Source organism: Strongylocentrotus purpuratus, unplaced genomic scaffold, assembly GCF_000002235.5.
Source record: "Strongylocentrotus purpuratus isolate Spur 01 unplaced genomic scaffold, Spur_5.0 spur5_scaffold_1, whole genome shotgun sequence".
NCBI lineage: Eukaryota > Metazoa > Echinodermata > Echinoidea > Camarodonta > Strongylocentrotidae > Strongylocentrotus > Strongylocentrotus purpuratus.
The window spans coordinates 23,455,191-23,471,403 of NW_022145594.1; the positions used below are offsets into that span (position 1 = coordinate 23,455,191).

At 36.4% G+C, this 16,213-nt stretch overlaps 1 protein-coding gene and 1 long non-coding RNA gene across 2 annotated transcripts; one reads left to right on the top strand and one right to left on the bottom strand.

Annotated features, from left to right (window-relative positions):
- Positions 1–1,006: 1,006 nt before the first annotated feature.
- Positions 1,007–4,222, bottom strand: LOC592600 (AAC-rich mRNA clone AAC4 protein). Its single transcript, XM_792114.5, has 3 exons — positions 3,597–4,222; positions 2,621–2,826; positions 1,007–1,908 (listed from the first exon to the last, which is right to left on the bottom strand). The coding sequence occupies exons 1-3, from the start codon at positions 3,938–3,940 to the stop codon at positions 1,712–1,714; spliced, it is 747 nt and encodes a 248-aa protein (XP_797207.2). The 5' UTR covers positions 3,941–4,222; the 3' UTR covers positions 1,007–1,711.
- A 3,179-nt stretch (positions 4,223–7,401) lies between these two features.
- On the top strand, positions 7,402–15,099 carry LOC753690. Its single transcript, XR_004062647.1, has 3 exons — positions 7,402–8,095; positions 12,011–12,142; positions 13,590–15,099. It is a non-coding gene; the product is annotated as an uncharacterized LOC753690 (long non-coding RNA).
- The last annotated feature ends 1,114 nt before the right edge of the window (positions 15,100–16,213 follow it).

Sequence of the window (16,213 nt, forward strand, 5' to 3'; positions counted from 1 at the left end):
CAATTTGTTTACAACATTCTCACCCATATATATTGTTTTCAGATATATCACATATCATTTGAACGATGTAGCAATAAAAGAAAAACGTGATTGTTGCCTATTTGAAGAACAATGTGTGATCAAGTTGACCCTAAATATAAATTGTTCGCGTATGATGATGCCATGAACTGCAAAAATTTATGTTGCATGAAGATACTTTTCATTTCATTTAGTTCCTGGAAAAAAGTAATCCACCTTGGCAACCCGCTAAGGTTTCCTGCATCATGTGCAAATTCGAACTAGTCATTAGGAGAAACAAATCACTGAAAAGAAAGAGTAAAGATGCAAAACATGTATATTGTACGTTGAGAATATTTTAATATTTAGCTTTCCAAAAAAAATATGCACCTGGTACATGCCCTGCATTACCAGTTCTATGCTGAATACTAGTAGTTCCTTTTATAAAGATAGTCTCAAATTAAGCCAAATTAGTTTTGTCAGTTTAAAACTGACTGTACCTTTCACAATGCTCATCAAAATGCACAGGTTACAAGATATTCTGATTACTCTGTAAAATTGACATTTTATATAAAAATATCTGATCTTTATATTTTCCAAGTCGAATGTGAGACATGACACCTACATTAAATCCCTTTTTTCCCTCATCATTATCAATTACGGTAAACTCTTTTCAGTCATATGTTTTTTTTTTATTAAATATAAGTTATTGGTGAAACAGAAAAATGCTCCTCAACAAAACAGTTTGAAATACAAAATTATAAAACGATATACAATATCATGCAACAAACAAATGGTTTACTGTAATGCTTTGAGTTGAACACTCTCTCTCACTCTCTCAAGCCCTCTTTCTTTCTCTACCCCCCCCCCCCTTTCCCCTCTCTCTCCATATCTCTCCCCCCCCCCCCTTCCTTTACCTTTTAACTCTCTCTCTCTCTCTCTCTCTCTCTCTCTCTCTCTCTCTCTCTCCTTTTTTTGGCCTTATGGGCAAAAGCAAAAACTCATAAGGTTAATTTTAAAACATATATAATCTCATTAGAAATTACAAATATTGCACAAATTTAGACCATTGATGACCTTCTATACAAATTATAGGCCATGCATTATGGTTCAAGGCATGGCCACACAGAGGATTTTTGTTATGTTTGAGATAGGGGCAAAATGCAATGAATTATTGATAATTTATTGCATTTTCTTTTCTTTTTTTTTTATTTGTGGGGGCTGCCTACAATGCTAGTCCCTGCTGCTATTAAAAGAATATTTCATATTCGCACTGATCAGATTCGCATACAATTGTGACGAAAAAATTTCACCAAATGTTATTTTTCATACCATAGCATGCATGTGTGCTTCAGTCACATGGTAAAAAGTTCAACCTCTTTAAAAAAAATTGCATAAAGTTACAGAACATGAAAGCACGAAGAGTTACCAATTTTTAAAAGATTACAGCTTTCTTAGAAATTTGCATAGGATTTTTACAAAACAATACTAGGTAAAAAAATATCAAAATGGATATAAAACATGAAAGCTCTAGTAATATTTCAAAAAATATTGATTATCACTATCACATAACATGGTAGTGTCAGAATGTATACATGTAATAGAAACTTAATATTCAAGAGATACATTATTTCAACAGATCGGTGTAAGAGCAGAAGGAAAACTAGATAGATTTCCAGGAAAATGATATTCTATCGACAGATTCTAGCTTGGGTCATCTTGAGTTCTTGAACAAGGAATGCTGGGGAGTGGTTACTATGGTAACCAATACAACAGTATTGATTCTCAACTGAGGTGAAAGGTCACGGTAAACAGAGGTTAAGACATCAGCGACCTTGGAGGAGGTCGCCCAAATGTGGAGGATCTGTTTGGACCATTTGTCCAATGCATTCTGGGTAGCGTTCACGATACCTGAGAACAAGAAAATGAAGTAGAGGTAGTAATAAAGATGGTGTCCGTATTACCATGCATATTCAGCTATCATGCATGTACAATTTGTACATGTATTCATATCAAATTGAAATGTTGTGAAGAATTAACTCTAATGTCACAATCTTCAACAAAATTAAATGAGAGTCTGGGACAACATCCAGTGTGTGACAATAACAATTTCCCGTAAAGAAATCATGCAGGATCAGGCCGCAGAGATTCAAATCTCTGTGGTCACGCTTTATAATCACAGTGACACATTCACATTGTAATTTCTTTTATAAATCGTACAGTTTTACTGATGTTGAAATCTTTGCAACTGCTTTCACGAAGTGCAACAATCACTAATGGATGGATGTCAGGTGGTGGTGGGGGGGGGGGGGGCTGAGGAAATCTACCATATATTATAAAACACCACAAGAGCTGTGTCCCCCCCCCCCTCCCCTCAGCCAAAATTGATTAAAATCCATTTCTTCTTTGATTTTCATAGACAAGGTGCTGATAAATGTGGGAGGAGGCGGCGGGAGGGGTTTGTCAGCAAAATTGGAGACAATATGTGCCTCACCCCTTGCCCAAAGAATAACTGGGGATCGATGCGATATTTAATGTACATTTTTTTTCTCAGTATACAAATGAGCTTTAATACTATTAATTAGTCATTATGATGTCCCATACATGGACGACCTCAACTCACCCCTCAACTTCTTGCCCAACAACTTCTCTGCATCCTCCTTCTCAAACTCTCCCTTGTACTTCATCGCCCTGGTAACAGACACGCCCAAACTGACCCCAAACATCTCACAGGTGTAGTCTACGATGGAGCCCCCGTACGGGAAGTATTTGACCTCCATCTCCGTCTTCAACAACTTGGCTCCGAAGCAGCGATGGAGCAACTCCAAGCTGTGGAAGCATAATTCGGGTACTGGTGATATACTGATCTTAACTCTTTTGCAATTTATTTTTTACACATTTAGGTGTTTTTTGGCTCAATAACTTTTGATACAAAGCCCTAAAAATTATGCCAGATACACAAGCAGATGGGACAAAAATTTCTGCACACTCAACATTTTTGTGTTATATATGTATAATGCAATAATTGTATTTGATGCTAGAAATTTTGAATACAATATGCAACTGCCCCACGTGAAGCATGTAAGAGTTTTGTGACACAAATCTTTTGCAGTTTAAAAAAGAAACATGATTGTCATGAATTAAAATAAACATATAACCATGTGTAACCACACATGCATGTTATAAATCAGGTGATATAGACATCAAGATTAAAGTACATGTTGTCATATCACAGATAACACACTCTTCTCTAGACAGAAATAACCGTCTGGTATGGGTCATTTCTTTAATAAAACTGACATTCGTTGACATTCAGAGGCGCTCAGAGGAGCCAGATGCAATCTCAGCGGAACAACCGTCGATATCAGAGACTGAAGCTTTAGGTCTAACTCTTCTCTAGCTCCTTTGCCAACAAATCTCTGCAAGCAATCACAAATAGTTTGAAATACCTCACAATAGTGATTGATCAATTTTACATCGACAAAAATCAGCAGGAGATGAGCACATAAACTTAATTTTAGAAAGATCCTGTTGCTGATTTCCGACACAAGCGGAGGGAGAACAAGAAGAAGAAGAAGAAGAAGATTATTGACTCTTACCTCAACACTTCAGACTCGACTGAATCTCCACCTGCATTGGGGCACTCCTTCATTCTCGCTGCCATGCCTGACAAAGTCATCTCATGATATCGCTTGAAAGGATCGAACCTGCACTGCACAAAACCGTCTTCAAAGTCGGCTTGTTGGAGAGATCTCTCGAACTGGAAGGCCGCCTGCAACTTGGTAGCGAAATTCTCTCCCAGATAAATATTACAAGGTGTCTGTTGCACCTTAATTTGTCCTTCTTGATTCTTATTTTGGGTATGGAACCGAGATTTGCTGTGCCTGGTTCGATGCCTAGGCCTAGCCTTCGCTTGGCCAGCAGCGAAGGGCACGCAACCCATCCTGCCCGGAGTTCGGGGGACGCTGCGGGTAGTACCCGTTAAAATTACTCCGTGTACTCCGTTTTTTCTGCCGGCGCATCATGGAAGCGTTGTGGTTCATGTTTATGTTTTGTACAGAGTTCGTCATTTTCTCGCCTTCTGTGTTCTGTCTGTAGGAGTTGATCTGCTTCATTACGATTCCATTTCTCAGCAAATCTAACGTCGTTTTGTTTTGCAAGTTACATTTTCGCGAACTGATGTTGCAACGCGAAGATCGTTGTTTATATACACCAGCTGATGCAATACGTTTGTAATCGCACCGAATACGTCATTCCGTCGTGCACTAAAAATAGATGTAAAGCTGATGCAAGAGTGAATGACATCATTTTGGACCAATCACAATCGCCGTTGCCTGATAACGTCAGAGGGGCTTTCCCTTTTCGCATATTCGTTTGTGTTACGTTCAGACTTGCCATCGACAATCGCTGGCCCAACGATTTTCAATGTTTCTTCGACGATGTCAGTATAATATTACTAATGTTTATATCTTCAATATAGTGTTTTCGTAGTTATCTTATCTTTATTAACCTGACAAATATGTTCATGATATGAAATCATCAATCAAATTCTGAGTAAAAATCGTATAAGTATTGATGTCTTTGATATTTAATCCCCAAAATTATGTTTTATCATGAGCATGAAAATTGAGAATTATAATTTTGATCATAGTTATGTTTACCATGTTAAAGTTGAAAAATGTCTTCTCTTTTGCATAAATTATGATATATGAGAAAGGAATGGGTATTTAAGAGAAAAGAATGATCAATCAAGACTAAAAATAGTAAATTTTGATAATTAAGCAGAAATGTGCGAAAAACAAATTAATGATGACATTTTGAGCCAAATCCGTTTACTAAAAATAGGCAGGTTATGAATCTTTGAAGTTGTTGACAGTTAAACACACATTAGCAATACTATGATGTATCTTGCGAGATCCTCTCCAATTTGCTCTGTACATGCAGCTAGAAAATTTCATCAACTTTGATTTTCTTAGTTGATGACGGAATAGATTTGTTTCATACACGGGTTGTATAGTCAAGCCTGTCTATAGTGACCACCCAAGGGGAACACAAAAAGTGGCCTTTGTAGACAGGTTCCTTTAGTACATGTTTCAATGAGAAACCATTTCCAAGGGAAACAACAAATGTGGCCTTTGCAGACAGGTGGTCTTTGTAGACAGGTGGTCACTAAAGCAGGTTTTACTGTATAAAGACTTATTTGGAATGATTATACGTACACTGTAGGGTGGATGTATGATTGAATTTAAAGGAAAATATAGATTTTTGAAGTTTTTTTTTTTTTTTTTTTTGTACAGGTCAAAAGAGAGGTGATGAGCTCGCAAAATACGTCACAGGTCAGTGAACTGATTCAAATGATTTGGTGATTTAGCAATGAAGAAAAGCTCCGTTTTGCCAGAATTCAGCTTTAGAACAGCATAGCATTAAAATAAAATCATTATAGTTATCAATTTTAAGAACGCTGTGTGGGGGATAAGGGGGCGTTTTTCTCCAAAACACACACATAAAAAAAAGTTTAAAGGGGGGGGGGGGGTTAACCCCAGAACTTTACATAAGAAAAAGAAGATTTTTGTTTTCAATGATATTTTATTTTCTCCTTTGCTTTTAACAAACAATAACATAAATAACAATAACAAAATCATTACATAAAATAATCTGCATGTTAATATTATTAAATAGAATATGATTTTACATTCACATCTAAATAATACAATGAACTTTTACTATTTACATCAAATAAAGCATGAAACATGCATGCATGAAGAAGGCATGATCATTGGAGACCAGTGGACCAATGGTCACCAATGGAGGGCGCAAGTAGCTAGTAGTATCTTTATGTAGGTACTCTAGTAGTACATAGTGTCCCTTCTATAAAGGGACACTGTGTCCCTTTATAGAAGGGACACTAGTACAGTGGGGCTTCGAAAGGTATTTCAGAGTTGGGACTTTCTTGATGTTTTGTTGTTTTGTCACAATTTATAACCTATATTTTTTTAATTTGATTTCTTTTGTCACAATTTATAACCATAGCAAATTCAAATACTCTGATTTTTCTTTTCTTACTCAGCTTTGGTTTTTAGTATCATCCTGAATGTGTGTCATTTATGCTTCTATAATGACGTTCTTCCACTGTATGTAATTGTTCAGATCTATCCCCGAAAACTATAAACAATAATAATAAATTGAAATAAATATTTACAATACTTATCCGGGCACTGTGTTTTTTTTTTCTTCTTTTTTCTTAGCATTCTTTATTGCATTCATTCAGTACAAAATATAAACAAAAATTATACATCTTCATTGATTTACATAACATACCAAAATGTAAAGAAAATTGTACATCCCTCAGAAATACATGATCTAGTTTAGTTTAGTTTAGATTAATATCCCTATTATGATAATATGACAATACTTGGACACCTCCCTATCCGAATATAATATTATTCATTGCGTTATTATATCGGAATGAAATTTATACCAAAACAAAAAGTCTTTTTTCCCTCGTTCGCTACACTCAACGCAAAATTGATAAATCAAGATAATTCCTGGCAACGATATATAATTTTACATTTTATCTAATGTATATTAATGATTAAACATTTGTTTGCCAGGATGAAAGTGACATTTCTTTCTTTTGCTCGCTCGCAATATTTAGGATCCGGATATAGAAGTAGAAGTAGTAGTAGTAGTAGTAGCAAAAGTATTTATTTTTCGTTTTATTAGAAAGAAATATATATATATATAAACAATATACATTTTTTGGATTGGTCATATTCATAACAAAAATAAGAAACAGAAACTAACAAAGACATGTACATTTAATAATAATAATTTATGAAAAAAGAGAGAAAAAAAGAGAGGCAGCGAGAGAGAGAGAGAGAGACTGAGAGAGAGACAGAGAGACAGAGAGAGAGACAGACAGAAAGAGAGAGATAGAAAGATAGAGAGACAGACAGACAGACAGAGAGAGAAAAAAGAGAGAGAAAGATAGATAGAAAGAGAGAGGAAAAAAGAGAGAAAGGGGGAGAGATAGAGAGAGACAGAGAGAGAAAGAGAGAGAGAGATAGAGAGAGCAAAAAAGAGAGAGGGGAGAGAGAGAGAGAGTGAGAGAACATCACCCAATTCTGGAAGATGAAATATTTTCCTACTCCATGGGGTGAATAAAACGCTAAAAAAATAACCTTTTCAAACTTCTCAAGCACCTCATGTGCCTTAACCCCTCCCATGGGGAAACAGCTGCCTACGCCCCTCAATAGGACTACAAACTATTGTCCCCTAGAATACGCCGTGCGTGACTCAGTCAATGGATTATGTCGGCGTTTTGTGTTTTTCGAGAAGAGATACAGCATTTTTTATGCAAGAGTCGTTCCGAATGCAGGCAGACTGGATCGAGCAAAGTCCATTCCAACAGCACACATTTTGGACCCCCAATAGACGCCAATACTAATAGTTAACAGAGCGCTCGATGATTTATTGTGTACTCTGATAAGGGAGGACTAGCTATCCACCGGGTCTGTTGCACTGGTGTGTTCTTAACAACAAAGGGCGGGGTAAACTTGTACTCGATCTGCCAGTGAAGCTGTACCATTCTCTCATTGGTGTTTAATCGGCTTATAACACTGCGTCGCCGTCCAAACAGGAAACGCTGTGTACATCAAAGCACACATTAATTACAAGCCAAGGCAATAAGGCATACCAGACGAGTCCAGGAACAGGCCTAGCTAGTCCAGAAGATCGATGCTTAAACTTTGGATACATTATAAACCATAGGAAAATATATCAACGAATATATCTACTACTCGACAGATCACGCAACAGGGACCGCGAACCGATTTTCCTTGGAACATAACAGCGGGCGGACAACCAGCACAGCTGTCGTGGAATTATATCACTGCCCTGTTCAAACACATGCTATAGATTTAGATTGGATCTATATATTGGATTGGATATTGGAGCTATTATATCTTTCATTTTTAAAAGCTCTTTGATATTTCGAAATGGCGTCTTCGTCAACTCAAATGGCGCTTCACAAGAACATTGATCAGCTTCAGAGGGAACTCAATGTGGAGCGGGTCAAAGTCTCACAGTGCACAGCTGAGTAAGTATATTCTGATTGGTGATATACACTGTAGACATTGGGAACATACTCATTATATTGGAGTAACTTTGGACTTTATATAATACAGAGAAGAATCGTTATGGCTCATATAGACATGTGTGAAATATACTCATCATATTGGTATAACTTCGGACTTCAAAAATTATGTTACAGATAAGAAAAGTTTTGGCTGATATAGACATGTGAAATATAATCAATATATTGGTATAACTTCGGACTTTATAAATTATGTTACAGAGAAGAAAAGTTATGGCTGATATAAACATGTGATATATACTGTACCGATGTAGTGAAAATTATCACAAATAATATAATGATAAAATATGTTCCATTCATATGACTTATTCAGTCTTTATTCATTCTGCAATACAAGGATTTAAGTATTTCGTACAGCAAAATACAAGGTACAACTGGTACATTGTATGATTTCATACAAAATAAGTAGAATAAAAGTTAACATCATTTCTATGTCTTAATAATGTCAATATTATGTTTGTTTATTTAAAATAGTGAGCTATATTTGGAACACCATTATACATTATTTTATCTGAGTCATCGAGCGATTCAGTGCATTATAGTGTAATCTTTACTTTGCAAACCCATCTATTTAAAATGCTTGACACAATCTTGAAAATAACTTTGTATAAAACATGTAAATGTTGAAAGAGTCGGAACTGAATAATAAGTTTGTATTTTCTGTTGTAAAATGCTTTGTTGCAGCATGTTGACGTAGTTTGTGTTTACAGAAAGAATAAAGCAAATTCATTTTACATGTGTTGATGTAGGCCTACTCTCTGTATATAATTACAAACCCTATTGGCAGGCCTCCTTTTTCCTATAAAAATAGATTTAGTTATCACAACAATTACACAAAAAGACGGTTATAAAGCGCATAGACTAGTTGTTGAGTGAGACGAAACACTTCCTTGTAGAAATAAAAAGAGACTCATATAAACCACTCTGGTTAATCTAAAGAAAAACATCGCCATTGTTTTTGTACAGATATTCCTCGATCAAGGCAACCAGCTTCACTTTGAGAATGTATTTAACCATGCACTATAATAGCCCGGACGTAGACTCTCTTAGAGGGTATTATTTTCATCTTAATTGGACATTTAATTAGTACCTTTAAAATTCCTTTATGTGTTTCTTGCAAACAACAAACTTTTATGTGGATATCAAAATAATGAGGAAATTTAAAGAAAAACATGAATCTAGTTTTATTGATAATAGTACGTAAGCGCAGAAAGTGGGATATTAACTCGAAAAGAATCGGTAGGGAAGCAGATTGATGGACCATAATCAAATACATGAATCAATTCACTTTTAGTCATTTGATTTTGAGACGGGAAGGAAAACACAGCAACACCTTATGGGAAAAGAAGATTATGATCTTTAATCTCTGCAGGGATGATATTTCAGAGCGGAAGGGATGGGTTAACATGTTGCATGCATAGTCAGGAAATCTCCGTATTATAATCATATTCCCCGCTATGAAACACCGACAGAAAAGACCGGTTTACTGACATATTCAAATTGTATGCATAGTGTACTTTTTTTTTTTTTAAAGAGGTTGTTGTTCTTCTTCTTCCTTAAAGGTACTATGTCCCTTTTGCAGCCAACCTCAAATTCTGTAGAACTTTGCAGGAATTATGAATATGTCATTTATGTCCTATCTGTGAAATTTCAACGTTAGCAGTGTCCTCATATTCAAATTATGCAAGGAAACCCGTTTACTTGCTAGACTTCACTGTCAGACACTATTGAGTGACTGACTGGCTTTTTTTCTTCTTTGGTAATAACATACATGAAAAGAGTTGTAAAGGGTACATGAGCATTTGTCTACATCAATAACCCACTTCTTGTCATGGCCAAGATTAAACTGATTGAATCTTTGCGCAGCATAAAACGTATGACCATTCGGTACAATTGTCTGAAAATCAAGATTATTACTTTTGGGCTCTATAGCCCTAAAGTCGATTTGACAACTAATAGTCATTATTCAAGCCCCACCTTTTTTTAGGGAAGTTCTAAATTAGTATTATCTTTCAAATGCAGTTGGAATTTAACTTTTTTATTTTTTGGGCCTGCAAATGGGACATAGTACCTTTAAGAGTACAGACCTCTTTACAGAGTAGTATCGTACTATACTGGGGGTGTATGTAGGTGGACCACTACACCGGGGTTTCCCCCTACTCCCACGTCCCTGTACGAATAGTGCAGTGGGTTCTTAACGTGCAAAGGTAGTGACTCTTCTCTACACGGGGCCTCCATTTAACGTCCTATCCGAGGGACAGAGTGTTTTCCACTTGACATAACCTGCGTCTATGAACAAGGGAAGGGGCACGTTAACACACAACGCAGGCTTCAGTCATCCGCCTGGGTGACGTAGGAGTCGAACCCGGGATCTAATTTGGTTCGACAGACGGACGCTTTACCGACTGAGCCAACTCGCCTCCTCTTGATCACATGAAAGCTTGTCAGGTGCTTGCCTGACATAGCAACACGCCGTATACACAGACTGGATTCCGAGTATTGTAGTCCATTCACTAATAGCATGTTAATGGAACTAGTCACTATCATATAGGTCCCAGGAAAGAAATATCCATAAATTTTAATAATGTTAGTGAACCGGTCTAACATTGTAAGACCGACAACAGACCACCCCCACCCCTCCCCCGAATGAAATGCTAAACTCAGATGTTATAAAACAAGCAGGTACCAGGAACTTGACTGCTTTAGGCGGGCCTTGGAATTGGGACAGTTTGGATAAAGCCATATTAATGCTATTATTTGCAGGTGCCTTGTGGATTCCCTTGAATTCATGTGCACTGTACAAACCAAGGTAATGAAACCAGTCGAAATGGCTACCTGACTAAGGCCATTAAACTATATATATATACATGTTTATCGTCCCTGCCCGCTTCCTTTTTGGGGCCGCCTCCTATTCTTTTTTTCTTCTTTTTTTAAGAAAAAAAGCATGAAAAACACTGCTCAAATGGATCTATTTCTGATTTTAAAAATAATTAAATAAAAAATGTCGGCGCCCATCTTGAAAAATAGCCCCGACTGTCAGGGAAAATGTACCGAGCGGCCATTTTGAAGAAGAAAAAAAAGGGCCTCCTCCTTCCTATTTTTCGAAAAAAAAAGGACGCTAAACATTTTTTTATTTGGCCTAAGGCCGCATGCATGTCTTTCGTCTCCATTGAGAAAAGAAACGTATGTCGTATGTGCGTTGTAGAACCTGTCTAAAAAGCCTACCTGTCTAAAGTGGCCATCTTTTCCGTCCCCGTGGGTGACCTTAGTAGACATCTTCGACTATTACCATTAATACTCTTATTAACTTATACGCTATCGATCGGTCGCTTTGAACTCTGTTTCAGCTAGGGGACAATGGCCTACAGAAACAAGCAAGGATCGGTTTAACAACAAAAAATCTTTTAAAAGTAATTGAACTTTACAGGCCTTTTTTTTAACCATACGATATATTATTATTATTTTCCCTCCCTATACCTTTCTTCTATATTTCGCTCCAGCCCCTTTGCTCTATTTTCTCTCTTATTTCGAACGATCTTTTCATATATACTGTACGTCATATATGATGATTTTGGAATAGATGTAAGCAACTGTTAGCTGTTTAGCGAATTTTTTTTTTTTTAATATAGGTGTACACTGATTTATTTAGAAAATACATTCACTGTGTGATATGTCTTAATACGATTTGCTAGATAATTTTATTGTAGTTGATTTATGTTTGTATAAATATTTATGTTTTTTGACGCAATGTACACAATTCTGCAATTCAGCCATCTGGCTGCAAATGAATTTCCAATTAAACCATTACCACACCATTACCATTACCATATTGTTTCCTCTCTTTCATTCAATACACAGCCTTGTTCAATACTGCGAGCAGGAAATGGGGAATGACTTTCTCTTGACAAGAGAACTGCATGTCGGTCAGCTCAACAACTACAAAGACAAGAAAGGAGGCTGTACATTACTCTAGTTCATTCATTCATTCTGGTAAGACTAAGATGGCACCCTTGCATAGTTTTGTAGAGGTGCCGTGGTCGATTGGTTAAATTGCCGGACTGTCGATCACAAGGTCAGCGGTTCGAGACTCGCCGCGGCACTAATGTCCTTTGGGCAAGACATTGATCTACATTTGCCACACTCAACCCAGGAGATGTAAATGGGTACCTGGCAGGAATTAATTGTTTGGAAAGCTATAGAGCGCCGCAATGGCAGCCCAGCTAAAGCCGGGGTAATAACTCCAAGTTCGGGAGCGCTTAGTGATTGTAATAAGCGCTATATAAAAACAGAGTATTATTATAATTATTATTATTATTTCATGCAGAGCCATCTATACACAGAGTTTGGCCAATTTGGTTGCACTGGGTCACAACATGGCGTATATTGTTTTGTGTTGTGCTTGCCCAACAAAGCAGTAGTCGCCATATTGTGTCCATTAACTCGAACCGGGATGGCCAAACTCTGTGTATAGATGGCTTTGTTTTCATGATTGTAAAAACATTTTTGGCCTGCACCCAGTAGGTAAAGATTGCGTGATCGATCTTGTTATTGAAAACAAAATGTCAGGAAAATATCTTGGAATTACCAGCGGGATTCGAACCTAGCTGCCATTCACTGCCTGTCAGGCAGCGACTCAACCACCAGGCCATCACTGGTCCATGGCACAGCCACGATAAAGTGGAAACAAAACTTCAGCTCTTCTGACCCATTCTTAATTGTTATAATATAGCCAGTGGCGTATCCATGGGCGGGTATGGGGTACGCCCCCACTCCGGCCCTCGTCTGTATCATATACCCAGGCCAATATGTGTACATGTTCCGACTTCAGGATAGGGTTAACCATAATACCCCCCCCCCCCGTAATTTGCTATCACGATACGCTTCGTTCGCATGTTATGGATGAGCATCCCTACATGTATAGGCCTATAACCCTCTAATAAATGTGCTGCACTTGGGCACAACTTCACTCATAATAATAGTAGAACGACCTTTTTCAAGAAACAGTTCCATATTTACATATTTCCAACAAAAAAAAGTTTTGGTAATAGGATCAATACATCTAAGTCAGTAGGCTTACGTGAAAAAAAAACATTTAACCATATAATTTTTGGCACCTCTTAACACTTCTTGTTATGGCCCCTGATTTTTCAAACACACATTTTATATGTTATACAGTAGGCTTGCGGGTGCACCATGTGTGAGAGAGAGAGAGAGAGAGAGAGAGAGAGGATTGAGGAGTCCTGAAAATTATTTTATATGTTGTGATATTATTAATTGTGTTGGTCTTAAGAACTTTACCTGAGGTTAGAGTCGATACTTGAGATTGATAATGTTATTGTTTCACATCAACAATCCATGCGATTGATTTTGCCTTCTTCAAATATCTAGGTCTACTTGTTTTAACTGTATTTTTATCGTGTGTTTTGTTTTCTTTCAGAATCACATCTGAACATCCCATCTGCTTTTCCAGACACCAAGCCGACCATGTGTATAACAGGGTCCTCCTGAAAACTTGAGAAAATACAACTTATTCGCACAGAATCACCCGATTATATTATATAAAGCAATCTACATGTATTTTACACCTACACCTGTAGATATACTGGACGAATTTTAATCATGTGTGTACTTTTAAATGGTTTTAAATGTTGAGTTTCGTCATAAGTGAGATTTTGTTTGTGAGTGTGTGTGTAACCTTTGTTTTAAGTATGTCTAATTTCATTTGGAGAAAGGTCTTTATATCAATATATGGCTATATGATCTGCTTTTAATATTTTCATTGTAATATTGAAGTTTGTCGCGTTGACTAACTGACACAACTATAAAATATCAAAGGGTGATTGATCATTGGTTATGTGATTGCAGATTGTACAGTTTTCATTCCGCAAGACGTCGAGCTGCGACTTATAAAGACCGACGGCCCAATAACTCATATACAGATTATAGCCCACGAGACCGATATCCCGTTTGACCGACATCCCTCTAGATCGATAATGTTGGTTTATTGTGCCATCTTACAATTTTCTGAGGTTTCAACAGTCCATTGGGTCTAATGGGAGGTCGGTCAAATGGGATGTCCCAAGAACAGCTCGTTAATTGTTATAGAACAATTTTATGTCTTTCATTATTGTGAGATCTTCCAACAATTTTACGTTTCATGTGTCTTGCTATACAGAAGGCCTATATAATTATAATTCGTTATTAAGAAGGTAAATTTTGTAACGAACTTTAATATGACATTTTTATCAATTAAATTTTACACTTCCCAGCACACTTTGCATTGTAGCATGTGTAAACATATGATGAGATATTAAAAAAAGCGTTTTAAGTTCATTTTCGTGCATTTTTGTGAGTGTTCATACAGTACAAATCTGTTTTACTTATTTCCGAAATTGTCTGTCTCTTTGTACAATGTGGTAAGTTTTGTTTCTTTTAGTTCTTTCAGATATACTGCATTATATAGGTGAACTTGCATTTATCAGATTCTCATTCATTATAGAAATAGGTAGAAAACTTCCCTTCTTTTTTTCCTTTTTTTTCCAAATTGCATTTAATTAATCGAGGCATAAAACATAGGCAATTATTAATTGAATACAATGAGCAAATGAAGGGTTCAACATCATTAAATACTGTTTTGTTTTTTAATGAGAGAAACGGATGACAAAGAGACGGGATAGTATTCATCTTCGTATATGAAACGTCCATGTTGCAATGAAGGTTCCCTACAACGATTAAAACATTCTATCTCTAAAACTAATCAAAATATCATAATTGATAACTTTAAAAAAAAATTGTTTGATGTTTGAATAGAGTATATATAGCGCCTTCGTCTTCTTGTGAACCCAATCATTTGTGATCAGACTGCAAACGCTTTATAGCCATAATACCATCTGCGAAGGTTTGTTGTTGCTATTAACATTAAATACGAGACGGCAATTAACCACTAATCTTTTAAGTAATTGTTCTCATGTCAGGTCCCTTTTTCATGAAGCTTATTATCAGTAACAAGTTACAATAATTGTTAAAAGCTACTGAAACCCTCGCATCTGATTGGCTGAGAGCAGATTTGTAATAGATATGTGGCCGAATTGTTATGGATAACAAGTTTCATGAAACAAGGGCCCATGTCTAAACTGTGAAAATATTTATCTTTACCGGTACTTTATAGTTAAGTGCGGGCGTGTTCATACGCGTGTGATTTAACAAAAAATAATATATATTAACAAAGCGAACTTGATAAGTGTATTAGTTTTAATTTAATATTGTTTCGAGGAATGACTATCTACTGTACCAATTTTTCAACATCCTTTCGTGCCTTTTCGTGTCTATACATGTTTTTGATCTTAACATGTATTTCTTCTTTTTAGTAAGAGATCAACCACGATTAAAAATAATATTTCATTTTTGTTTCCCGAAATAATGTGGCGGGCATAACTATATATCAAATAGCAGTTTGCAACAATCCACTGCTTTATCATGGAATGTATCGCTGTCTCGAATTCGATCTGTACTAAAATGTTATTTAGCATCCCATCATAACCGGTATTATATTATTATCATAACGTGTGACTGACAGTGAATTATATTCAAATGAAGTATGATGCGTTATTACAGAATTTTATTTCTAATATCCAGACTCTCATCATGTTTTTGACATACAAAAGTACACCAGGGACCCATTTCACAAAGCCTTTTTTCAATGACAAATAACAAAAATCAGTGACAAATCTGCTGATAGCCAATCAGAAGCAAGGATTTCAATAGCTTATAACAAGAACTGTCATATTTTGTCCCTGATGACAAGTTTTGTGAAACGGGGCCCAGGAAGTTGAATTTGACATAATCAAGATGGCGTCTTATCAAGGTGTATCGTTATAACTTAATGTATACAGCTCATATGTATTCGTCCTTTCAACTTTGTTGTAACAACTGTTTCATTAAAATACTAGAAAACTTCTAAATTTGTTGTTCCTGTGTGTGTATGGCCTTGACTTATTTTTAAATAGCATATAGCCTACAACTCTGAGTTCTCTCCCTTTCTCTTTCTTTTAGTCAGTTAAG